This window comes from Patiria miniata, unplaced genomic scaffold, assembly GCF_015706575.1.
Source record: "Patiria miniata isolate m_02_andy unplaced genomic scaffold, ASM1570657v1 HiC_scaffold_30, whole genome shotgun sequence".
NCBI classification, from domain to species: Eukaryota; Metazoa; Echinodermata; class Asteroidea; order Valvatida; family Asterinidae; genus Patiria; species Patiria miniata.
Genome location: NW_024037070.1, coordinates 8226532 through 8251968, shown reverse-complemented (window position 1 = coordinate 8251968; position 25437 = coordinate 8226532). Strand labels below are relative to the sequence as shown.

At 36.1% G+C, this 25437-nt stretch overlaps 4 protein-coding genes across 4 annotated transcripts; 2 read left to right on the top strand and 2 right to left on the bottom strand.

Moving 5' to 3' along the window:
- Positions 1-52: 52 nt before the first annotated feature.
- Positions 53-4265, bottom strand: LOC119739218 (thymidine kinase 2, mitochondrial-like). Its single transcript, XM_038214069.1, has 4 exons — positions 3905-4265; positions 2871-3252; positions 2238-2398; positions 53-1921 (listed from the first exon to the last, which is right to left on the bottom strand). Exons 1-4 carry the CDS (start codon positions 4121-4123, stop codon positions 1838-1840), a joined length of 846 nt encoding a protein of 281 aa, XP_038069997.1. The 5' UTR covers positions 4124-4265; the 3' UTR covers positions 53-1837.
- Positions 4266-4587: 322 nt separating this feature from the next.
- Positions 4588-8139, top strand: LOC119739217 (deoxynucleoside kinase-like). Its single transcript, XM_038214068.1, has 6 exons — positions 4588-4991; positions 5730-5858; positions 6329-6492; positions 7070-7158; positions 7769-7929; positions 8038-8139. Exons 1-6 carry the CDS (start codon positions 4659-4661, stop codon positions 8119-8121), a joined length of 960 nt encoding a protein of 319 aa, XP_038069996.1. The 5' UTR covers positions 4588-4658; the 3' UTR covers positions 8122-8139.
- A 2173-nt stretch (positions 8140-10312) lies between these two features.
- On the bottom strand, positions 10313-13727 carry LOC119739365 (deoxynucleoside kinase-like). The gene is made up of 6 exons (XM_038214280.1): positions 13367-13727; positions 13082-13210; positions 12469-12632; positions 12250-12335; positions 11970-12127; positions 10313-11435 (listed from the first exon to the last, which is right to left on the bottom strand). Exons 1-6 carry the CDS (start codon positions 13568-13570, stop codon positions 11352-11354), a joined length of 825 nt encoding a protein of 274 aa, XP_038070208.1. The 5' UTR covers positions 13571-13727; the 3' UTR covers positions 10313-11351.
- A 377-nt stretch (positions 13728-14104) lies between these two features.
- On the top strand, positions 14105-24866 carry LOC119739364 (dehydrogenase/reductase SDR family member 4-like). The gene is made up of 9 exons (XM_038214278.1): positions 14105-14381; positions 16671-16848; positions 17556-17633; positions 18477-18500; positions 18855-18925; positions 20014-20065; positions 21192-21326; positions 22034-22089; positions 22846-24866. The coding sequence occupies exons 1-9, from the start codon at positions 14212-14214 to the stop codon at positions 22958-22960; spliced, it is 879 nt and encodes a 292-aa protein (XP_038070206.1). The 5' UTR covers positions 14105-14211; the 3' UTR covers positions 22961-24866.
- Positions 24867-25437: the final 571 nt, after the last annotated feature.

Genomic DNA, 25437 nt, shown 5'->3' with positions numbered 1-25437 from the left:
CGCAACATCTGATAGTCTTTGTAAGATTGTGGGGGACAAATTGAACCAGTTGTGAAAGAAATACACGTAGTTTTATTGGTTTATTTGTCATTGGAAGAAATCTCTTGATAATTGAATTCATATTCTGTAGATACATGCAGCAAATTATCACCATTACAACAAAAAGTTGACGTGCTTTAAAAAACCAATTCGGCTCATAAAATTGACGTACATACATAGAAACTCAAAAAATGGTAACCTACTTCATGTAATTAAAATGTATTTAAAAAATAGTGTAGGTAGTCACATGAATGGAAGAAAGTGACCTAAATAGTTAGCATTCACATGAAATTATGACAGTTTGATTTTTGTGTAAATAAAATTGAATAAAAATGGTGTATAGTTACTGTACAAGAATCTACAAATTTTATTCCAGTTTGGCTGTTGTCCGAAGCTTTTGTAATTTTGGCTATTATACGATACAAAGACTACAAAAGTATATGTATGTAACTGAATAGTGATACAAAAAGCATAAAAAGTCTAAATTTGGTTGATGGAATGGAGATACATGTAATAAGTACATTAAAATACTTTTTATTCATTGAAGGTATTATAAAATGCAATCTGCATACCATAATCAAACAATCAAAATCTTGTTTAAAAATGCAGAAAAAGGGAAAAAAAGTTACAACCCCTTTCCTCCCTGAGAGAAAATTGCAGTTTCCCATGACGATGAATATTATTCCTTACAAAATCAAGGATTTTCCAAGTTTGTTAAATACCTTCTGGCAAGCAATCTAGACCCATGCTCTGTGCAAAAAGTGTACATGTATTTCAGATATGAAACCTCGCATTCTGTATTTCATACAAACATTAAAAACAAATTGCGCAGAAATACGACTACAAGTCTTAACATCTTCATACCTTCGTCGGTCAAGTAATATCATGCTTGCTCCAAAATGCCAAACAAGGAATACAGGGTCTTGGAGTGATTACATATACCTGTCTATTTCATAACACTTTTCAGTTGGTTACAAGATATTTTTATTTTGGTATAACGTTGAATGCCATGGTTCATACGTGTTCACAATTCATACTTTAATAGTCATGTTTGCATAGCTCGTAAATTGAAATATTAAATTTTTAATTTAAAATACCTTTCTTTAATACATGCTATAAACTATTAAAAAAACCATATTAAATTGGAAGTACGAGGGCACTTTAAAAACAATAACATATCAAAAACATTACTTTAAATATACCAAATTCAAATACATGCACATGTATTATACAGATAATAATAAATTTCTTTGGACCACTTTTTTACTCACCGAGAGACGCATCCTGCAACCATCTTTTCTCATGATTTAATCACGTCACAAAGAAGCGTTTCAAATCAAATTTGTACAAGTGTTCTTCCAGGCATTGTAAAATAATTATGTACCCTGTTTTTTTTTTTACAAGTGCCTGAGTCGTACATGTATGTATAAAAGGCAGACAATAAGGTCGTGCATGTACACTATGGAAAATTGGGTAAATTTTTCAAGTTGAAGTTATGTTTCCACATCTGCAAAATATCATTTAAGTCAAATAGTGGTCTGGTTGGAATGTGGCATCAAACAATACATCAGTTTTGGGCCATATATGTTAAGTTTAAAAATCAAAACTTAAAAAATTTGAACTTTGTTTTGTTTGGTCCACAGCGAATATTAAAAATCGTTTACACATTTTTTTCCTGTCTAAAAAGCTTTAACTAATGTTAAAGCAGTAACAGAAATTAACATTTTCTATTCCTATTTACACGACTAGTGCTATTTTCTATACAGTCCTAAAACATGAGAAACATGAATGAATTGTATCATAGATTTTGGAGTTGAAGTTTCTCCTCAAGGAATGTAAATTGGTCTATCATCTCATCAAGGGGTTGTGTAGCATCCAGAACCTGCAATGGAAAGTTACAACTTGAAATGAACCACGCAAAACTTGGGAATGTGGGATTAACATTCTGCAAAAATTTTAATACGAGCCTGTTCATGTGTGCTGTACTGGTATAAAAAAAAACTACTAAAGAGTAATATTTTCAAGACCTAGCCAAAAAAACCAATTTTTTTTTCAACATTGCTCACATTTCCATAGAAATTTAAAATACATGTACTTGTAATTAATGTAAGCAAATTAAAAACCTGAAAAAGAAAAAGGGATGAAAAGTTTGTGTTTGGGGAATTGTAGCTTGTGGTCAGAAAGTAACAAGCACTTACCAATACTGGCGCAGGAAGTTCAAACTTTGTCTTCCTGAAAAGCCAATCCTCGTGCATCTCATGAAGATCTCGGAGATAGTCTAGAGGTATCCCGCACTCCTCTGAACGACTCCGTTCCATGATACGTCTCTCACACTGCTCAGGGGTGCTACGGAGGTACACTGGATCAACAAAGAACATGTACAACAAAATCATTAGAGAAAATAAGAAATGATAGCCTTTTACACAAATTGCTTGGATTTTACCTCAATATTGCAGAATACCGTCTCCAACTGCCTCCATGTACAAATTGCATTAAGAATCAATCCTCCAAACTCGTCCGTTATTTCTTAAATGTGGCCCTTGAAGGGGTGTCCACTGCCTCAATCCTGCAAAATTATCCAGCAATCATTGTCAGTACGTGGAGGCAGAACCAGTGGCATCCTGGAGCAAGGCCTAAATTATTGCAAGGCTGAGCATAAACAATACAAAGTCCGACCCAAGACCTTGACAACGTGCATCCTCCAAAATCAGCAACACACTTTTGCCATGTAAATGATGAAGCCTCAATCCTGCAAAATCCTCCAATTTGCAAAGAGGATTATGGAGGATTTGGGAAGGCTAGGGTTAAAGCAGATTGTGTTCTTGTCTCACCTATATGGTCAATGTGCAGGTCTTTTGTCGTCCGCAGCCAATCAAACCACTCGCTCAAGACATTGTACTCGGGCCTCTGTAGCTTCTTCGACTGGTACAGGTTTTCAATGAAGCAGTACTTGCTACTGTGCAACGATCGTTCCATCATCTTGACCTGTTTTTTTGTCTTAGCCTGATGCACCTGCAGCATGGTAAACTGCACGTAGGATTGGAAGGCAAAACTCCAACGACTCAGATCCTGATACAGTAGATCCAACATGTTGGATCCTCGGTTGTCCTGCCATTTGTGCACAGGCTCAGGGAAGACTTCGATGCCCTTCTTTTTACCAAAATACTGCAGTAATGTTGATTTTCCACTGCCGATGTTGCCCTCAATAACAATCTGTCAAACCACAATTATTTTCAAATACATACATCAGGGGTCAATTTAGAAAATAAGTTACATTATACATGCACAACTGAGATTTACTTATAACACAAATTTGACATAATCATAGTTCACAAACAATTATTTAACGTGATTGGGATTTTTGAATATTATAAATGTTTTGAATTCTCTTTTGAACTGTTTCTGTTCAATAGACAATAGACAAAATAACCACATTTTTGTAAAAAAATGGGGAAAAAAAATGTTGCAACTGACGCCACTTCAGTGGTTGTGTACTAAGTCTATGGAGAGTCAAGAAAATTTTGTAAGTAGGCCTAGGCCTATTTGAGTATTTCCTAACAAAATTGGAAATGTTTCTCAGTCCCAGATTCATGGCTTATCATTGAGATGATATATGAAGAAAACAGTGGCGTCAGGTTGCAACATTCTTTCTGTGACGGACTATTACAACTTTCTTTCCAAGTAAAAATAAAATATAAAATTGATTTGATAGGCCTAATTAGGCCTAATAATATATAAATTAAGCACAAACTAAAAAAAAGTGATTAAAACCGACATGAACCAACGCAATAGGGCCTACAAGAAAAAAAAAATTAATTTGAAAATTTCAAACATCTTAAACAACATCCTTGTTTCATACACTTACTGTCTTTGGTTTGTCAGTTTTAGGACCAATGCTGCCACTTTCATTGACGATGTTGGCGACTGCGCTGATATCGCCCAGCGGTGCCCGATCGTGCCGATGTTGAGAATTTCTTGAATTCATTCGACTCACGTCGAATCGGTTTTGTCGAGTCAGAATCATATTTGTAATGGGGCTGTGCAACTCCCCATCACCAGAATTTTCCTGATTTTCGTTTGACATCTTTTACAAATTATTTTCGGAACTGCAGAGATTGAGCCAAAAACCACAAACACAAGTAGCAGGGATTTTTGTATGCGGAACTAAAAATTTACTGTTGAAAAATCCCGCGCATATTTATGTCGTCTTAATCCCTGATCAAAAAGTATGTTTTGTATGAAACAAGTGTACGGGCGCCTGTCTAAAGTAAAACCTTTGTTGAATTCAAAAGCGATACCACTTTTCGTTTAGGGGGAAAATAATGTAATTGTAACCGGGCGTTTCGTTCAGAATTTATTTGCAGTCAATGAAAAGGAAGTAATTACAATAAAGGTGTAACACCTGTTCTATTTTAAATCATTTTAACTTGTAAAGTTATCATTGCATCCAAAATGTTTGTTTTTAATGGCAAGAACTTTATATCAACCCGTTGCGGGCATATTTACAATGACCCGATAAGGCGCGGGGTTTTTAAGAATTATGCGCGCCGGCCCCGATGGTGCATGTTTTGTTATGTACAACTTGTAAGTTGTAGTGGCATTACCGTAGTCTAAAGTTGATGTTTATGTGCATTTCCCGACCATTTTGTCGAAATTTCCAACGTTCTTTATTATTCTTGAAGAATACTTCATTCCAAATGTTGGGGGAAAATCAAGAGAATTCCGAAATCATGTCTCAAAATCGATCAAATGCACCTGCGGCAGAAATGAAACGAAACCGAAATCGAAACCGGCGCGAAAAATCTGAGGGGACTGGCGTTCATCACAGCAGCGCACCCACCAGCTGCGGCAGTAGTGGTACACAAAATCGCGTTCCACTGAGTGATATAAGTTCACACTGCAACATTACAATTAGTGGAAATGGCACCAAATCTGCTGAAAAACCAAGGACGGTAAGTTGCGTGGTGTATCAGGATTTCCGTGTATCAGTTGTATTTTTTGTGTTGACTGTTGACTGTTGTTAATGCAATAAACATGATTAATGTCTGAATGTTGCCGTTGGACAATCCTAGTCCTACGTTGAAATGTGGGGGGGGGGGGGGGGGGGGATGCCAGGCAACTAAAGGGTGGGGGATGAGGGGCATTGGGGGAATACTTAAAAAGCCGAAGAACTAGGCTAACTTATTTATATTTTAACAAGAATTTAGAAGGCAAACAAATAAGTTACCAGGTTGACACTATCCGACTACTCTATGACTCTCGCATTAATTTAATGTCATTTTCTTTCAAATTCAAGCCAAAAAAAGCGCAAAGGAAAGAATGTTGCAACCTGACGCCATTTTTTTCTTTACAATAAACAGATATCATCTCAGTTAATAAGGTAATTTCTGCAAAAAAAATAGATCTGCTTTCGGTTTCCCTACCTACTCTATTCTAAATGTTGAAAAGACATGAATATTTTCTTGGACTGATATTAAGAGATAATGTGATGATATGAATGAAAAACTTTTCGAATTTTGTTAAAAAAACACAATGAAAATACACTCAACTCTTTTTTTCTTCTTTTTTTAGACTTTGTACACAACAAAAAAAGTGGCGTCTGGATACTAGGGGCTACATTCTTTCCTAGAATGCCTGCAGCCTAGGCGAAAATCCAAATTACAAACTGTGTAAAATGTTTCTTCTGCTAGATTGTTGTGGAGGGAAACATCGGAAGTGGAAAGTCGACGTTGCTGAAGTATTTTAGCCAGACAGACGGCATTGAGGTCTTTCCTGAGCCGGTCCATAAATGGCAAGACAACAAGGGACATAATATATTGGTAATCACTTAACAGACTAATCAGATTTACTCTCTAGTCTTAGTCTTACCAGGATTGCTGGAGGTTTGCCAATCAACATTGTGCAGGGTCTGGGAGGATTTAGGGCATGTAGGGTTGCACATTCTGGTCTTGAATCTGACTATTTTATTAATTTCTAGATTGAGATTCTATACTGGGTATTGAGTTTTGCAGATTCTGGAAGTGAAAGCTACGTAGCAAGACAAATTCTGAGGAGATTTTCTGAAATAACGATTTATTTATTAAACCTCGAGACATTAAGATCTTTAAAAAGAATGAGATTTCATCTCATTTCTTGAGATGATTGCATTACTTTATGATCTTTTACGATTTAATGAAATTGAGAGAGTTGTCCAAAAAACAGATGGATTTCAAGTATATATTGGGATCTCGATTGTGCTTTCAGATCCCTGCAATATTAACACTTTTGAGTTCACCTTTTTGCCCTTTAGGATCTTTTCTACAAGGACCCAGAGCGGTGGAGTTTTGCCCTTGAATCCTACGCTCAATTCACCAGACTACAGGTGCATGAAGCAAAAACAAACAGCAGGGTTAAACTGATGGAACGCTCCATATACAGCGGCAAATATTGCTTCACTGAAAACCTGTACAAAAGGTAGAGTATTTGTTATTTTTCCGTTGTGGTGTTCATTGATCATTTCCAGGTCTGAGTACTTGAGCAAATGGTGGAAAGACTGTTGCAACCTAACGCTGCTTTTTTTCTTCATCATCTCAATGAAGGTCAGTCGTTGCAAAAAATGATGATAATACTTGAATCTGGGACTGAGAACATTTCCAAAAATGTTAGGAAATACTTTCTTCACTCTCCACAGACTTTGTATACAACCGCTGAAGTGGCGTCAGGTTGCGACATTCTTTCCCAAATGGTAGTAGTGGTCACTGTGTCTTAAACTGGAAAGGCAACTTCATATCCACTGTCCAGACCCGATTGCAGCCTAGGCTCAAATTTGGTCTTTTTTTGATGTCAACTTTCTGTTTTCCTACTGTTCCATTTACAGTGATCTTCATTTTAAATTAAGCTTCAATGAACAATTGTCAGAATTTTAGATATTAAGCTTTGAAATTTGTCCTTGATCTTAAGAAAACAAATTTCAGTATACCAGATGAGAAAGTATTCTCCCTCTCTTGAATTGGATTGACTTCTACAATTTGCTTTCACTTTTATTTCACAGTAAGCAGTTGAAGAGGCCAGAGTACAATGTGTTGTGCGAGTGGTTTGATTGGCTGAAAACGACAAAAGATCTTCACATTGATCATATAGGTAAGAGGCAAGCCTACAGATCCTGTGCATTGCAGCCATCTTTGAGGCAAATACTTGAGTAGACCTGGTGTGTATTCACTGTTACTGAATTAAAATATTACAAAAAGTACCCCAAATATGGCCGCTGAATTGACAGGGTCTATATAGTATATTGCTATTTAGGCCCAAAAAAATAGTTCTGCTTCCAGTTACCCTACCTACCCTATTTTGGCAGCCCCTATCCTAATTATATTTTTTTGGGGTGGGGGAGGGGGGGGGGGAGGAATGAGAAAAAAACCAGAAAACAATCAATTACTACAAATTTACCCCTGACTGCACACAGACACCTCCATTATGATTGTACACAAAAAACATCCTCCCCCCCCAAAAAAAAATCCCCTACCTACCTACCCTATTTTCAAATGCCATGTAATCGGAATCAGATCTCTTTTTTTTTTTCTTTTTTTTTTTGGCCTTAGGATATGGGCCTTTTATCCATTTAATAAATCAACTTTTGACTTAGTTTTTCGAAAAAAAATTATTGCATAAAATGTTATGCGCACTAATGAAATGAGTATTTTACCTAAATGTGGCAGAATATGATAAAGTTGTTTTTCCCTTAATTCACCAGTGTACCTCCGTAGCACTCCTGAGCATTGTGAGAGGCGTATTATTGAACGCAGCCGTTCGGAGGAGTGCGGGATACCGCTGGACTATCTCCGAGATCTTCACGAGACTCATGAAGATTGGCTCATCAGGAGGACAAAGTTTGAACTCCCGGCACCAGTGCTGGTAAGTTTCAAACAATACATATATATAAATAAAACTGATGAACACATTTTATGCTTTATCGTTTTGACTTTATACAAAAAATGTCTTATTTTTTCCTTTTATCGTCAGGTTCTTGATGCCACAAAACCACTTGATGAGATGGCCAAGCAATTTCAACATCTGGAGGAGGAATTGAATTTAAAATCCATTTGATTGTTTCTTGAATTTCATTTCCATTGGGCTATTCACAATGCAGTGCGCCACCAAGAGTTTGCATGGAGAATCTACTTTTCAAGTTTACAGTCGACAAAACATGGCCTATTTGAATGAGTGTCAGTAGACAACTTGAGCTAACTTGTTATAGATTGGGGCATGGCGTTCTGCGCCTTACAAAAAACAACAAATTGATAAGAAAAGAAAAAGGCAAACATATGCTCGAAACAAATACTTACGAAACTACTGACTGGAAAAACTAACAATTTCAAATGTAACGCGCTGCGAATTTGTCAACCATCTCCCACAATGCAATGGGAAATATGCACCCTCGTGGCAAACTCTTGGTGGCGAACTGCATTGTGAATTGCCCAAATTGTCATAAAGAAATATTGTAGTTAAGACATGACAAGTCCAGTCATGAGTAAATCACAAGTCCATACAAGTAAATGTTCTCGTGTCTGGACTTGGAACCGGGTAAATTTGAGATCAACTTGACTAAAACACTGCTATAATGGGTATTCTTTATTATTTGTTTAAATGATGGTATGTTTCTTTTGTACACTGCCAATTTTAGGCCAAAAAAAAAAAAAGTCGGTCTCTGGTCAGCGCGCGTCGATTTTAAGCATGCGCGTCGATCTTTTTTTTTCTCCAAAATGTTCCGCGGTAGCTCCAACAGCGCCCTCTATTTCCGCACCTCCTCAATTTTTTTTTACCAAAGAGCACCAAGGAATGGGAAATTGCACCAAGACAAATGATCGAAAGCACCAAGGCAAATTATGGAGGACACCAATGTACATGAGGACACCAAAAAAGCAAAATAGTACCCCACCTTGTCTGTACAATCCAAGCTTGAAGAAAAAAAAAAAAAGCAAAAAAAAAAAAAAAAAGCCGCGTGGCTGCGTCAATTCCGGAACTTTGGTCTGACCAGAGACTGAATATTTTTTTTTTTTGGCCTTAGACGTACTTTTTTTCTTCTGTATTCTGTACAAAACCTTTTGTATTTTGGTTTATCCTGAAGAGTTAAAATAGGCAAAAAGTGTGTGTGAGCTGTTCAGGAAATGTGTTTTTATTTTATTTTATTTTCATTTTTTCCTAAAGTCAATGCAATTAATGTACAACTTTTGCACCAATAATGTTTATATGTTTTAGTTACATTTTAAGCTTTATGATGTACATGTACAGGTTTTTCAAATTTGAAAAAAAAGAAGCTTTTTAATGTTAGGATTTTATTCAATCTCAGGTACTGTCGCAGGGTTGTAATAATAACAGGTTCTTATATAGCGTATTTAACTAAGATCAAAGCGCAAGTGTGAGTAGCAAACAAAAAAAACCACAAAAATTTAAAACGATTTCAAATCTGTTTTTAAGAATGTAATTTCAAAAGGAAGTACTTTTGTACATGTATATACATGTAGAATGAGATTTACATCACTGACCTCAAAAAGATTTGTCAAAATCACAATTCAGGGACAAAGCCTTAATTTGTTTTAATCAGGTTTTTTTTTCATAAAATCAATGCGTGTTGCATTGTTTCTCCACTTAATTATACTGCAAGTACCTCGTTATGAAAGCCATGGAGCTTGAACCTTTTGTCACCGACGGCATTTTTGTTTAAGGATGTACATGCATTTTCTGATTCAATCGTAAACTCTGGTGTATTGTAAAGAAATCTTAGTGCACATAAAGTAGACTAAATGTAGATGCAAGCTCCCATTGTAAAATACTTATGGTCTTGTATGAAAATAAATATTGTTATACAGTGGCAAATTTCTAAATATGCATTATTGGATTGTTTTTTCTTGTGTCGATAGCAACCAGATATATAAGTCCACATGACTGTCACTGATTTCATATAGACCTTTTGCGTTAAGGCGGAGTTTTCATATTGCTTGGATAGACATGAGTAAATCTTTTGTTTATTCATTGTAACTGAATTAAAATAACAAAGAACACCCTCTCAGACACCACACACGGTGCATAAGGTCTGTTTACAATTACATTGTAATTCCAAAAAAGGACAGAAAAAAATATTTTTCTGATGATCAGAACTTCAGGTTTTTTTTTTACCCATCCAAAGCCTTTGGCTGTGAACTGCAACATTCAGAACTATGGATCCGCCGCACTCTTCATTCCAATAACCATGACACCACTTGCTTCTCAATCCAAAACAAGTCAAATTGTACATTCATTCATGTAACCATTTCCAGTGAAATTTTTATTGATTCTCATTACTGACAGTATCTTTACATGAATATTAAAATTATTTGCGCTGCATAACAGAAATGGAAACTAATTCTGGGACTGAATATACACATCGTATTTCATTGAAACCTGTAAAAGATTGTAGGAGGCAAATCATTAGTTAACATTCAATTCATTAAAAATCCAAATGATATGAACAAGGGTCATGTCATTACTTGTTATAAAGGTGATATTCATACAACAGAGTTTGAATTTGAAAATAAATTTTCTTGTAATCTGTGAGCGGTTACAATACATGTACTTTGAAGAATACATGTACACAATGTAATAGTAAAACTTTATACATTGTAAGTATCAAATGAAAAACTAAAAAGAAACATTTAATATGGAAGTAAAAACACTTTCATGTACAATACATTTCATTACATGTAAACATTAAAAAGGGCACACTGGCTGTAAACCTTAACAAAATGCATTGTATTACATAAGAGTGACGGGGCAAAAGACCAGTCTACATAAAAAAATGTCTATAATACATGTACAAATTCAAAAGTTTGCCTAACAAAACACTGAAATTACATACTTTCAGGGAAAAGGAGGATGCTGTTAAATACCATCTCATAATTTTGACCCCTAGTTAGAATGTGCTGCCAAGAACATTTTTTTTTACTGGGAACACCCTTGTTACAGAAAGAAACACTGAAGAGGTATTGTAGTTTGTGTTTTTCAGTCAAAAATGGGGCCAAATGAAATACATGTATCCCCGAAATAATCACCAGAGGATTTCGGGGTTGCCAAGGGCTCCAGAGAACCCTACAGTATATGTTTATACATGCATAAAGATACCCCTAATAAATTAACCATTTCTTTTGAATTCCATATTTCAAAAGGAAATCTTAAAAATTTAAAATCTCATCTACAAGGGTTTACAAAACAGTTTTACTGAAAATCTAAGTTTGGATATTCTACATAAAACAAAATTCAAATATAATATTTTTACAATGTACTAAGTGTAAAAAAAAAAATCATAGTTGATCAAATTCTAACTCCTCCTCGAGGAATTTGAACTGTTGTAACATCTCATCCAGAGGCTTTGTGGCATCAAGAACCTGGGAAGAAGATACAATGTGTTGTCAAAAGATCAGATTACAGCAAGAAATGTGAGCTAAGAAAATAAGTTTATACACAGCAGCATTTAAGAACAGGTGGCAGCCAGATTATGTCAGAAAAATTAAATGTGAAATATAAAAGAATATATGAGATTTAACAAATATTATTGTTATAGACAAAGCTGGTGTTATGTGGTTATCATATAGGGTTAAAAGGGACTTGTATATACAGTCAACTCTCATTAGTACAAACTGTGTTAATACAAAATTCTGGTTATAACAAACATAAAGCCTTGGTTCCGACTGTGCATTTATGTGCACAATGAATGGGACAGATGTTACTCTTAATACACAATTCTGATATAACAAACAATTTGGCTAGGTTCGAACGAGTTTGTTATAACGAGACTCGACTGTATATATACTGCTGCATACCAAGTGTAGAACAATAAGCGGCATTACAACAAATGAAAAAATGAGTTATATCTAAAAAACAAACTGCAGTGATAAAAAAAGCCAGAAAATCAAACTTACTAATACTGGTGCGGGTAGCTCAAACTTTTTCCTGATGAGCCAATCTTCATGTCGCTCGTGAAGATCTCGTAGATAGTCCAGCGGTATCCCAGACTCCTCTTTGCGACTACGCTCAAGGATTCGCTTCTCACACTGTTCAGGTGTGCTCCGAAGGTACACTAGCAGAAAGACAATTGAAAATCAGTAACAGTTGGAAATGTCATTCAATGTATCATTGAAACATCATAGCTGAATCTTTAAAAAATTATAAAATAAATCATTCTTGTTTCATCTGACTCACCTATATAGTCAACCTGGACGTCTTTTTTGATCAACCAATCAAACCACTCGGTAAGCACATTGTACTCGGGTGTCTGCAACTTCTCACTAGAGTTTTGCACAGAAAAAAGTAAAATAGATACGGTCATCTGAAGCAGAAATTGGCTGTCGTCCTGTCGAATAAATAGGAATAATTTCATGAATATTTGGCTTAGCAGGAAAATTATAATGTCGACCTTACCTTTCGTACAGGCTTTCAATGAAGCAGTATTTGCCACTGTAAATGGAACGCTCCATCATTTTGATTCGGCAGTTGGGTTGTGCTTGGTGCTCCTGAAGTAACGTGAACTGATTGTACGATTCAAACGCAAAGCTCCAACGACTTGGATCCTGGTAGAACAACTCCTGCGAAAATAAAATCAAGGAATGGCATTAAGATAATGTCTTGCATTCATGTACTTAAGAATAAAAAACTGCACAAATTTGTTATTTAACTTCCATAAACAAAACAGATAAAAACTCTGATGATGTGTTTATAATAACACAGCAACAGTATTCATTTTTAATTGCATTGCAATATGTGAGTCTACTTTTTTACTTTGCATATTTGAAACTTGACAAGAAAAAAGTATACAAAATATGCATAGCAGTTTGCTATATTCAAAAGTTTTTAAAAAAAATTGCTCATTAATTGAACAATAAATTTCTCCCAAAGTCGCAAACAATATGGTTGCATTAGGGTTTAGCATTTTATTTCAACTTCGTAACTTACTTCAACGACGTAACTTCAACTTTGTAAGTTTGAAATAATATTAATAAAATCTTGAACGAGTTGAATTTTTCAAGTTTATTACCAGCATATTCTCTCCTCTATTGTCCCTCCATTTGTCAACTGGTTCAGGAAAGACCTCAACATTATCCTTCTGGCCAAAATGTTTCAGTAATGTAGACTTTCCACAGCCAATGTTGCCCTCAATAATTATCTGAAAATGGAGAAATATCAAACAATTGTCATTTTTAAAATAAGTAAAATAAGGTTATCAAACTACACGGGTACTTATACGCACAGAATTTCAGAGACTATCAGTTGAAATTTAAAATGTTAAAAGGTAATTAATCTAATACACTTCTGTACTTACTGTCCTTGGCCTGGTCGTATGTTGGTTATCTTCAGTCACCTTGATATTTGCAAGTTTTGAACTGATGTCACTCAGTGGCTGACGATTTTCGCCTCCCCCTTTCGACTTCGACTTCGGTGTTCTGATGGATCTGTCGCCACATTTCGGATTCATTTTCGTCGATATGTGCTGCTGGTTACATTCTTTATTTTCTCCCAACATCATTGGAACTGCGTGAAAATAGGAACAAATAGATATCCAGTACTGTAGGTAAAATCAAATCACAGATCTATCTGTGTGATACACGAATGATATTAAATTCTTATGATAAACAATCAGTTTCGCGCGTTGATGTTGAAAACCCCGCGCTTCCTCAATTTGGAAGATTCGAACAACCCAAACATCTTGGGGTCAGTTTTAAAATTGTCTGATGAGATGTAAATTACCACGAAATACTACTCATATTATAGATACCTTTATTTGATCATATTATTTTGATAACTGTTTTGACATCCAAATCTTCCAAATTTATCTTTATACATATTTTCAGTGACTGGAAGTTTGAACACAATAGTATTTGAACCCCCTTGTAAAAAGTGGTTTTGCTTCAGATAAGGTTAAAAGGTCATGACAAATAGAGTGATACCCGACTTATCGCGAAACTACTGTGCGCGTATAACCGTAAGCAAGGTGGGAACAAGACTTCTATGTTATGTGTGCATTTTTGGGGCCTTGCACAAATAAACGAATGTAAAATAAAGGGTATAAAATAAACACCGGGAAAGTTCAACACCAGTGGACTTTGGATTGACGAAAACTGTTGGTTTTGGGGAGATAATCACCTCAGATCTTTATCGAAAGCAATAATGAGTCTCCTGTCGAACCATTTACGGGCGTTTCTAGGTTCCACATTTGTGAGAAAAGTCACTGCAGGCGGTCACAATCGGCAGCATAGTTTAGTCAGAAGCATGGCGAGTGCTGTTGCTTGCAAAAGATTGGTTGGAAAAGTTGCCGTTGTAACGGCATCTTCCGAGGGGTAAGTAAATGAGTGAACAGCCGGCCCTGGTAATGCGGGCCTGTTTCTGATTAACCGATAAGTTCATGGTCGAGGAGGAACCAAATGGTGAGTGCAAAAACGGTGGAATTAAGTTTGAATTTGCCTCTGCTGTGTTTCCAATTAATTCCAAATAAAATTTGAGATGCCAACCCCTCCCACCCCCCCCCCCCCAAAAAAAACCCAACCACCCAAATATTGAATTTTGGTATTATTAAGATAGTGGATATTTTGCCGGAGGTAATGACGGCAAACTAACGTTTACTAAAGGTTTGCCAGCGGCAATCCATATCAACAGAGGGCGCTGTACTCTTTAAGATAGGGCTGAATTATAAGATGTATTAAATTCCCACCAAAAATTTTGAAGCACGTTTGGTGTAGTGGTTAAGCAATAGCTCTAGTGAGTGGGATGACCCGGGTTCGATCCCGATCACTGCCACATTTTTAAGTTATTTTTTCCCATCCCCAAATAAATAAGAATATTCTTCTTTTATTATTTTAACATGTCTCAAACATTTTATTGCAGATTATTACATTTTCTTTTTCAGATTTGTGGCTCTGGAGGATTTTTTTTAAAAGGGAAATAAAGTCCGAAATTATAAAATGGTCTGCATCCCATCTTGTGAATACGAGGTAACAACGATAATTTTGGCATGGAGCAAGACTAAAACTTGTCACTGGAAAATGTTTAAATACAAAAAAAACAGTAACTGCGCATGTTCAGTGCATATCCGGCAAACTAACGTTTACTAAAGGTTTGCCGTCTCCGGCAAAATATACACTGCCTTAGGAAAATGTTCTTGACTCTCCATAGAGTTTGTACACTACTGCTGAAGTGGCATCTAGCTTAAATGCATTCTTTCCTAAATTTTTCTATAATTTATCTATAATTTTTCTAATGAGTACTAACTACACTGGTGAACATAAAAGGGCTTTGCTTGCAGTTGCATGCACAATGGCGGGTTACCAGTTTTGTAGCAGCTTTAACTCAAAAGGGAAGATCCATGAATATATGTCCCTTTTGTATAAGACAGGTTTTGTTTGAATGTTTTGGAAAATGTGTAAATAGATTTAGAATTTTTTTTTAAAACATTGAAACGTGTAAACCTCACATCCTTACTTTTTGTTGATGTTCTTCAGTGGAACTAAAAGTAAAATCTTACCAGTTGAAGACATCTTCTCAACAGTTTTGGAGATACACGTCCCTCAAACTTGATCACAAATTTAACTTCTGGCAAACTTCAAACCTGTTGCTGTACAGACGGATACAGTTCTAATGATATCCACAGTCTATTTGCATCCTAAATAATCAGGAAAAAAACCTCTGCTGACAGTCATTACAATGTAGGATGCATGGTTAATATTGATGCAAGTTTAGTCAAGCGTGTCAAGTTGAGAAAGATGCCCAGATGTAGAGGGTTTTTGGACACAAAGAGGAAGAGACAGTCAAAGTTAGATAAAGGAGGGTGGGGCCTGACAGAAGATTAGTGGTTGGGAGGGAGGGGAATCTAGTAACAATAGCGGGAAGTTGGAGGAAAAAGATGCAGTAAAATGAGTACTTGTGCATGTGCATCACCTGATTGTGCTTGTAGTTTGCAATCTCACTTTTCATTGTGGAGAGTGACACATGGATTTAACGTCACAATAAAAGACTAAAAGAGAGAAGACACAAAGTTGGAGGAGTCAGGTTGGTGTAGCGGTACTTTTCTCGCCTCCCACTGCTGTGACCCGGGTTCGAATCCCGGGTTCGAATCCCGCCTGGGCCAGCGTGTGGATTGGGTTTTCAGTCCCTACCTGATTCTAAGGGTTTTTCACAGAATATTCTTCTTGGGTTTTCCTCCCAGCTCTAAAACTGTAATGTCTTCACATTGTCTCCTCTCTACAGGTTTCTTCAGGCTTGCGAGCTATAGTGCTTAGGGTGCTTTTGAGGAATCCTTGGTTTCATTACCAGAAATAAACAATAATAACAAAGCTCTTATCTTAAGATAATAATTCTGACTAGAAAATACTGAACAAATCCTGTTTGTAAACCATCAACTTGGTGTGTGAATTTGAAATACAGAAATTAATTCATTGATGCTTCAACCCTATCGTGGTAGTCATATTAGTTATGTGGTCTTTAATTTATAACTTTTAAATGGGAGTTTAATGCAAATCGACCAATAAAATGAAGAAGAAACAAAAAATAATAATAATAACGACAACTAGACCATTAACAACATCCAATTAATTTTAATTTATTTAATTATTTTTTAATTTTTTTATTTATAGAATTGGCTTTGCAATTGCCAAAAGACTCGGCAATGAAGGTGCTCATGTGGTGATTAGCAGTCGTAAGCAGGCCAATGTCGACAAAGCCCTCAAGGAGTTACGAGATGCTAACCTGAGCGTGAGTGGTATGGTGTGCCACGTGGGAAAAGCTGAACATCGCACAAAACTCATCAGTGAGGTAAAAGAAAAAATTGGTTCAATTTCAAATTGAGTTTCCTTATCGTAAAAACTGAGTGTTGAGGAATTTGCGAATGTGTTGAGGAGAAAGTTCCTGGAGTTGTACGCAACTCTGTGTGATTCCACCATGACAAAAGAAATCTGTTTTCATAATAATGTAGTTGGTGGGTCTTAGTCAATGACTGTTTTATTATGAATAAAGTGAATTTTTTCACAAACATCCATTGTTTAAGTAATGGTAATTAGAAGTGTCGCTAGAATTTTCATTCAGGGTAGGGGAAAGTTAAAACAGTGTTTATGACAAATTTAAGGTGGGGGAACTTTTCTGCTAAGGCGGGAAAAATCAAACTCATGATGTGGCACACAATTTCACAGAGTGGTGCACTGTTTTTTATAGGGTAGGGGAAAAGAATAGTTTTAAAAATCTACGCAAAATGTTGCGCAGCTTTGCTACGTTTTGTGAAATCCACTGTGAAGCTATAAAGTTTTAAGTCAATTGAAACTACTGATTTTATACTGATCGTTTGAAAGTTGCTGCTGCTTGTTATGCAGCATATGTTGAGTCAAAATTTGGGTCCATAAAAATTACGATTGTTATTGGTAATTTTTTGTTAAACCTTGTTTGGAAAACCTGGAAGAACTTTTTGCCTGTATAAATATTTTGAAGATTTTGATTTTCTTTTCTATGTGGTGAATTTTCTTTTTAAGACTGTAGCTAAGCACGGAGGTATAGATATCCTGGTGTCAAACGCTGCAGTGAATCCTGCCATGGGACCGTTTCTTGAGGTGAGGACACATTTGTTAAGCGTAAACACATTTCGCTCCATGAGAGTAGGTTACCAGGCAAAGGGCCATATGTTATGTGTTGCTTTTGACTGGTTCTCTGTATGTTTTGCTAAGCATGTAAATTTTCTAAATTTGATTAAATTTAAAATTGGCTGCTTGATTAGAGCTCAGTAAAGAGTTGGAAAAGCTGAGTTAACGTGAGTTGAGTTAAATTGTGACCCCGAAAATGAGATTACCAAAAGCTTATTTTTTCATGGCTAAAATATTTTCTCGTTGAGCGCTGTGGTCCAGTGGTTTTGATGTTCGACTCACATGCCATGGTACGCGGGTTCGAACCCTGACAGCGAACAAGGTGCTTTTGTTCTTGGGCAAGACATTTTACTACAATTGCCTCTCTCCACCCAGGAGTATAAATGGGTACCTGTGAAGGTAGAGACCAGAATGCACTGATCTCGAGCTGTTGCAAATGCTGGTCTCGTGGCCTGATGAACAGGGGTAATAATTGTGAACATTTTGAGACCTTTGGTACAAACTGCTATATAAGCACCAAATTATTATAAAAATGTTGCCCAAGTCAGGTGCTTCTTTGTCGTGTACTTAATTGTACCAGTACTTAATTTTCTGATATTTCTTTTCTTTTCCTGTATGTCTTAATAATCCTTCATTGTTGCGTATATTGTTCACTGTGGGAATATTCGTTTAACAGTGGGAGCTTGCACACAACTTTTCAGAAGCACAGTATTTAAAGTTTTATTTTCTTGGAAAACTTCAGATCTTAGAACCTAATCTTTTTCTCTCTTGGCATTCTACACTACTTTGTCAATCTTTTTTTTTGCTTTTCAGACGACAGAAGACCAGTGGGATAAGGTGAGATGTCATATTGTTTTTTTTTATTTTTGGTATTTAAAATATGCTTACTAAATACATATTTCTTGAAAAAATTGATGTTTGAATCTAAAAATGTTCTCTTTTTTTGGTAATACGCTAAAGTTTTTTCACAACACAAAACAAATCAGTGGAAACATAAGAAAGTCGTTGTATGAAAATGACAAAAAAACTGTAGCTACTCTTTTTCCCTTTTGGAGAATTTGGTTCATGTTTTTTTTTTTAATTGTATACCTAATGCTAGTTATTGTACCTTGTCAGTTGTATAAAATGGCAGTAAACTGGAATAATTCCCTTTTTGACTGAATTGTGGAATTTTGCCCTTTTCCTTTGCAGATTTTCGATGTCAATGTTAAAGCCACGTTCCTTCTCATAAAGGAGTGTGTTCCGCATATGAAGACCAGAAAGTAAGCTCCTCTTTAATGTATGAAAAATATGCGACATCCCTTTCTGGTTAATTGAAGTGAAAAGTGCACTTCCTTAAAGGGAAAATACAACATTTGCAAACATCAAAAAATAAAACTACCAAATCATTTTGAAATACCTTGCTGGACTATTAGTGAATGACAGTGTAAAGCGTCCTGTAAAATCATGGCACCTGGTATACTGTCATTTTCAAGAAAAGTGGTATTTTTGTATCAATTTCCAACGCTGATCGGCCGATCAGCGTTGGAAACAACTGGCTTTTTTCAAATACTGGCCCCAATTGACCATCGCACTTGTTTGCAATCGATTACAAACCTATGAACGGGTACGAGCCAGCTAGACTGGTTCCCTGACCTTACCTTACAATTCCCCAATGTATGTAAACTGCTCTGTTTCTTCTTATATTGAGTCAGGGAACCAGACTACAGGAAAATGATCGTTTTTCTTGGTTTTTATAGCATTTTCGAACCCAAAACCTCAAAAAAGTCAGTGTAACTATATTTGCTATATATTTCCAACCCCCCAATTCCATCCATTTCTGAAAATTACAGCAAAAGCAAATGATGTATATTCCCTTTAAACATTTTTAAAAAAAATTCCCATGTTTTTCTGGACAAATGATGTCACTGTTAAGATGTCATTTCAGGAAGACACTGTTTAGGTTAGGGGTTTTCTGTTAAAATTGTGAACCCCAAATTTTGCTTATTGAAAAATTTATGAGAAAAGTTTGCTCATTGGCTTACTGCTACATGTACTGACATGTACTGACCCAACAAGAAATCACCAAAGCAAAGAAAATTTACGACAGCAAAATATCAAAAATTCTGGCTACGTTTGGTGCTGAACTAGCTGTAGCATTGAGTTTTCTGCCTTACCAAAAAGGACCAAAATAACCATGAAAATGGCAAAACGAAAATTGAAAATGGGGTTAATGGGACATAAAGGTGCATTTCCAAGGACTGTAGTAAAAAAATGTAAATTGCATGGGCCCTTTTAAAACACCATGTACTGTGCATTCATAGAGTCTATACGATGTTGGTTAACAATATGTACCATTTCTTTGTTTCAGAGGTGCTTCTATTGTTATTGTGTCATCCATTAGTGGATTCAGTCCCTTTAATGTAAGTCGAAAAATCTGAGGCATTCTAGCAAAACGAGACGGAACAATGGCACAGGCCATAGTGGAGAGAAATGAAAAAAAGAAAAAGAATGGGGATGAATTTTTTTCTGATTTTTTAGATTGATTGATATTTAAGCTTTGAATGATATGTGTACTACACATATTTTAAAGAAATACACATGTAGTATAAAAATTGTAGAATAAGAGTGTTTTGGCATCTTTTGTTTTCACGTATACAAAACTCAAAACTTTAAAAGCCTTTTTTTCCTCAGTATTTTACTCTTTTCGACATGTCAAAAAATGTGAAAATTAAACAGCCATAACTTGTCAACGGAATGTCCGATCGAAGTGCAAGAAACAAGATTGTAAGGAGAATTGTAAATTGTCTTTCCTAATACATTGTACAAGCAAACCCTCATTTCGACCTCTGACCAGTTCTGTCTTATTTTGCAAGAATGCCTCACAAATTTTAATTTGTCTTGCTTCCAATTTAATTTCAATTTTAAACTTTGTATATTCATAATTTAGCATCTGAAACCTTATACCTGAGCAAAAAAAAAGGGCAAATTTCGCTGATGCAAGCCTTTTGATTTCAAAATACATTGTTGCGTTGGGTTTTTTTTCTGATTCTCTTTAGCACCTTTCATGGAACAAGTTTTATAGTTTTGATCTGCCTTTTGATGAACTAGGTGATGGAATTTCATAATTTGGTCGTGGAAATGTTTGTACCTAGGAAATGTTTGTACTTTGAAAAGGTGCAGTAACCCTGTAACTGGAGAACCGAGAATTGTTGTTTGAGAAAAAAAATTGTCGCTGGATTTTCTTCATTAAATAGTGCTAATTAAGGCAGGTTTATACTCGGCGCAAAAGTGAATGCGAACTCGAATTGTGGCACCAGGGCAAGTTTTCGTGCTGCAAATTTGCAAAAGTTAAACACATTGCAACTCTGGCGAATTTCACAGCGAATGTTTCGTGACGTCAAATTCTCATCGCATTCGCATGAAACCGGCCTTTATTCTCACTCATCCTAGCTGACTGGGTTACTGATGCACTCTTTTCATGTATGTAGAGAGTGTATGCTATTTCATCTTCTGTCCTAATATTGTCACGTTGTCCACCTGTGGTAGGTGTTGGGGGCTTACTCTGTCTCCAAGACTACCCTCCTAGGATTGACCAAGACGTTGGCTGCTGAGTGTGGCCCAATGGGAGTCAGAGTCAACTGCATCGCTCCCGGCATCATCAAGACAAAATTCAGTGAAGCTGTGAGTAGAATCAACTGTTGGTCCTAATAGGTCTTATACTTGAACAAGTGAGGGCGCTATAACGATCAGGGATGTAAGCAGATGTGTATCAGGCATGCATCTACAGTACTTGTATTCTTCAGATCCGCTCATTTCCTCCATGACTTCACGTACATGTAAGCCTACAAAAATTTACTTTCAGCAGGCATGCAACTTTTCCTCAGATCCGGCTGATTTCCTCGTTTTTTACTTCTCATGAATGCCATTACAAATTGAAAAACAAATGCACAGGGTCTTGTGTGTTTGGAGTTTCCTCGTTTTTTTACCTCGAAATTCCCAGTTGCATGCCTGTTTCAATTCAGTACTGTCAGCCTAAAATATTCTTTAATTTTAATTACAAAGTAAAATTTAGTAATTTTATTGTGCAAATATGAATATTTTGATTGCACTATTTAAAATATGCGGCACTAAAAATTGTGTTTCCAAACATTCAAGCTGAACAATTCAGTCGGTTTTAGTTCCCTTCAGAGTGCTGTGTTCGGCAAATTTTATTTTGGTTCGGGGGCAGTTCAGTTGCAGCACTAACAAAGCTAGAGACCCAAATCTCTTTAGCATAGGAACTGTTAGTGTAAAATTGAGTGTGGTCACTGAATTCTAACAGAGCTTCATTATGAAGTCATTTCAGTTTCAATTTTCAGCTTTTTTTTTTCTTTCTACTGTGACCTTAGTTGTGGGGTGAAGAGACTTTCTTAAAGCAATCCTTGATGACTGCTTCAATCAAACGGTAAGCATCCGAAGGCTCTGGTCCATACCCCCCCCCCACTTCCTCCTCATCCAATCAAAATTCTATTAATATGTCTAACACTTCAAACTCCTTCAGTAGTCTGAAGAGAGTTCACACTACTTGCCACGAGTGCCATGGCCTCGTGGTCTGGGGCATTGAATTCATGGTCTGCGGGTGATACTGCAGGTTGCGGGTTCGAGTCCAGCCTGGGGTTTTGGTGCGTGTGCCCTTGGGCAAGGCACTTTGTCACTCATTGCTTCTCCCAACCCAGGAGTAAATTGGGTACCTGTGAGGGCAGAGATGATATTGTGGTTGATTTCAGTTGCTTTGCACAGAAATGGCAGCATCCAGCTGTATACTCCCCACCGAGCTGAGCTGGTATCTGGAATATTTTATTGCCCAAATAAGCAGCCAGTTTCTTTTATTGACCGTATGCTCATTAACAATAATGAACATAATAAAGTGAGTTGTGATGCAGTAAACTCCAATTATTACACAATCAGCCAGAACTAGCCAAAATGTTTATCGTATCAGAATTTTGTACTAAAGAGGAGCACTGGTCCCATTCATTGTGCACATAAATGAATGGTCAAGACCGAGACTTATGTTCTCTATAACCGGAATTTTGTTGTAACAAGAGTTTGTATTAACGAGAGCCAACTGCAGTTGCCACTTTAATGAAAGACACGTTGGGGTTCACCTGTCCAAATTAAAAAAAAAAATTTTACTTGAAAGTTTCTCTCTGATTCTTCTAAGGGCTGGGGAGCCGGAGGAATGTGCGGGAACCGTGGCGTTCCTTTGCTCCGACGATGCTTCTTACATCAATGGAGAAAACATCCTCATCACCGGAGGCATGCAGTCACGACTGTAGTCAGGCTCCTGGTAAACCATCCAGGGGTTTACCATAAAGCCAAACGTGAGGTATGACCTGGCTGTGATTTTTCTTTCTGCACCCATGTTCAGGCAACGATAGTTCCACTATGCCAAACAGACTGCTGTGAATCTTGAACCCAGGACAAAAATAATGAAAGATCAGCCAAATACAGGATCAAATGAAGATGACATTTGTAAATTTTATATATTTTTTATTATATCTAATGTAAAGGAGAAATTGTAAAATCTGAATTTTTTTTTATGGAATGTAAAATTGTCACAATATATTATTAAGGTAAGACAATTTGTTTTCCTGAATTGTTTAGCATTGAAGTATGTTCTTTTAGACACTTCGTCTTGTTGATTAGGATAAATGCTGTCATTAATACAAAAAAAAAACTTCGACAATAAATGTCATGTAAGTGTTGATAAAATATGACACTTTAAAGTTTTCAACTCAAGTCTTTCTTTGTATAAGCAGAAACTATTTTGAAATACGTCAGCTTACAAATACTTCCCAACTGCTGCAAGTCTTTGTTTAATTAATTATTGGTTAATCACTTTTTTCCTCACACATTTTCTGATTCTGTAATATATAGTATTTTAGTTGGGAAGCAAAGTAATAAAAAGCCTGTGTTTTGATCTTAATACAATTCTGAGCATCATAAGTGTTCAACAAGCCTTGATTTTCTAAGAGAAAATTCCTTTGAGAAATAAACAAGGAGTACAGTGGAATAGTTTCATTTAAATGGTAATATATAATATTTATGTCTATTTGCAACTCCAGTCAGATTTTCAAAGAGAAACTGGTTCTTCTCAGAACCACACAACTCGCTAAGAGATGTCAATCACACGATGTTACCGCAAACCTCCCATTCATTGTTCTTCTGACTGGAACAAAATTCTAAGTTCCCCATATTTACATCAGATTACACAATTTGCACATGTTAAGCTGCGTGTATGTTTCTAACAGCTGACAAGTTATTTAAAATCTCAACCATATTAAAATTTAAGATTATTTGTGATTTAGATTTCTCCCTTATTGCTGCCAAGGAAACATAACTAAATAACACATCAAAACAACAGCTATTTACAAATGACCTAATAGTTTGAAAGATTAATGAGTGACTGAAAACGACGATAATAGACCCACTCGATGACCTTTTCATTGAAATTACTACCTCTACTTTTCTATTCTTTTTCAGTTCTTTTTTTGTGGGAATATATGAAAAAAACGTTGCAAGCAGGATTAATTCTGCTTGGGCAAAATCGCAAATTGTTTTAAGGAAAAATATGAGGTTTTTTTTTCAATATCCATGGATGTCTGGAATTTAGGGAGGAAGGGGGAATATCAGGAATGCCAAAAGGATACAAATATTTCCAGAAACATATTAAGCAAACGGACATCAATAATCGACCACACCTGTGTATACATGTAGATGCATGTGCTGTGTAATGCACATTGATAATATTTGCCGTGAAAGAGTATTCAAACTAAGGCTCTTTTTTTTTTTTTTTTTTTCTGGGGTTTACTTCGAATAAACATTATTTATCAGTGAAAAATGTTCCCTGATTTTATTAAAACTAAAACGTAAATTTACAGAATTGCTTAAATTTCACAGTCTATCATCGGTATCAATGTCGGTACAGAGAAATCACAATTAAAAGCTAAACTACTGCAATAAAAATCTTTATTCTGTGCAGTCACCCGACACATAATAGTTTTTAAAAATGGGTGAATAAAAAGACACTGTGCAAATAGTATATGTAATTAAATCACTTAAGACATCAAAGGTAAATGAAGAAAGTAAATATTTCTCGCCAATATCTCTTTTGCGTAAATATGCAAACACCTTATATACATGTAATCCATCAGAATTCTTCACGATTATAGCAAAAATGAAGTTTATCGACAAGATGACAAGAAAACCGTGTCCAGTTTTGCTCTGTTCACAGATGTAAGAGCTTAAAGTTCACATTCATCATAATATCGCCAAAACTTTTTGTTGTTGTTTACTGAACGCATTTCGAAGATCTGGATTGCAGGAAATCCACATCATGTCATAATTTACCGCGCAAATGTTACTCGTATACTGCAGACAAGGCCAAAAAAAAAGTCTCCGGTTTCTGGTATGCGCGCGCGTCGCCGTTGCCATGCGCGTCGGCAAAATGAAAAAGCCAAACTCACTGGTTTGACTGGAATCCTGCTGATGCACAATTTTAACGTGTTGTTAGATTGGGTTATGGTCGAGAATAAGCTTTATGTGGCCTCTCTAGACTCCCATATATTTGCACTAAGTTTTGTCGGGTACCATTTGCAGTCAGCCGACATTTGAAGCAAAACAATCAGGTAAAAAAAAAAAAAAAGCCGCGTCGCCGCACCACTTTTTGGGCAAGCTCCATACCAGAAACTGGAGACTTTTTTTTTGGCCCAACGACTCGGTTTTTTTTATTTGACGACTAACATTTTGAGCA

What these genes read in the sequence shown, in the direction of transcription:
- LOC119739218 (XM_038214069.1), bottom strand. Translation starts at nt 4,123, where the DNA reads ATGTCAAACGAAAATCAGGAAAATTCTGGTGATGGGGAGTTGCACAGC. An exon ending in CCTGCACATTGACCATATAG is followed by an intron (nt 2,399 to 2,870) that starts GTGAGACAAGAA and finishes TTGTTGATCCAG; the next exon opens with TGTACCTCCGTAGCACCCCT. An exon ending in AACTTCCTGCGCCAGTATTG is followed by an intron (nt 1,922 to 2,237) that starts GTAAGTGCTTGT and finishes TTTCCATTGCAG; the next exon opens with GTTCTGGATGCTACACAACC.
- LOC119739217 (XM_038214068.1), top strand. Translation starts at nt 4,659, where the DNA reads ATGTTTATGTGCATTTCCCGACCATTTTGTCGAAATTTCCAACGTTCT. An exon ending in ACAAGGGACATAATATATTG is followed by an intron (nt 5,859 to 6,328) that starts GTAATCACTTAA and finishes TTTGCCCTTTAG; the next exon opens with GATCTTTTCTACAAGGACCC. An exon ending in ACTGAAAACCTGTACAAAAG is followed by an intron (nt 6,493 to 7,069) that starts GTAGAGTATTTG and finishes TTTATTTCACAG; the next exon opens with TAAGCAGTTGAAGAGGCCAG.
- LOC119739365 (XM_038214280.1), bottom strand. Translation starts at nt 13,570, where the DNA reads ATGATGTTGGGAGAAAATAAAGAATGTAACCAGCAGCACATATCGACG. An exon ending in ATTGAAAGCCTGTACGAAAG is followed by an intron (nt 12,336 to 12,468) that starts GTAAGGTCGACA and finishes GCAAAACTCTAG; the next exon opens with TGAGAAGTTGCAGACACCCG. An exon ending in CGTCCAGGTTGACTATATAG is followed by an intron (nt 12,128 to 12,249) that starts GTGAGTCAGATG and finishes TCTTTCTGCTAG; the next exon opens with TGTACCTTCGGAGCACACCT.
- LOC119739364 (XM_038214278.1), top strand. Translation starts at nt 14,212, where the DNA reads ATGAGTCTCCTGTCGAACCATTTACGGGCGTTTCTAGGTTCCACATTT. An exon ending in CAGAAGACCAGTGGGATAAG is followed by an intron (nt 18,501 to 18,854) that starts GTGAGATGTCAT and finishes TTTCCTTTGCAG; the next exon opens with ATTTTCGATGTCAATGTTAA. An exon ending in AGACAAAATTCAGTGAAGCT is followed by an intron (nt 21,327 to 22,033) that starts GTGAGTAGAATC and finishes CTGTGACCTTAG; the next exon opens with TTGTGGGGTGAAGAGACTTT.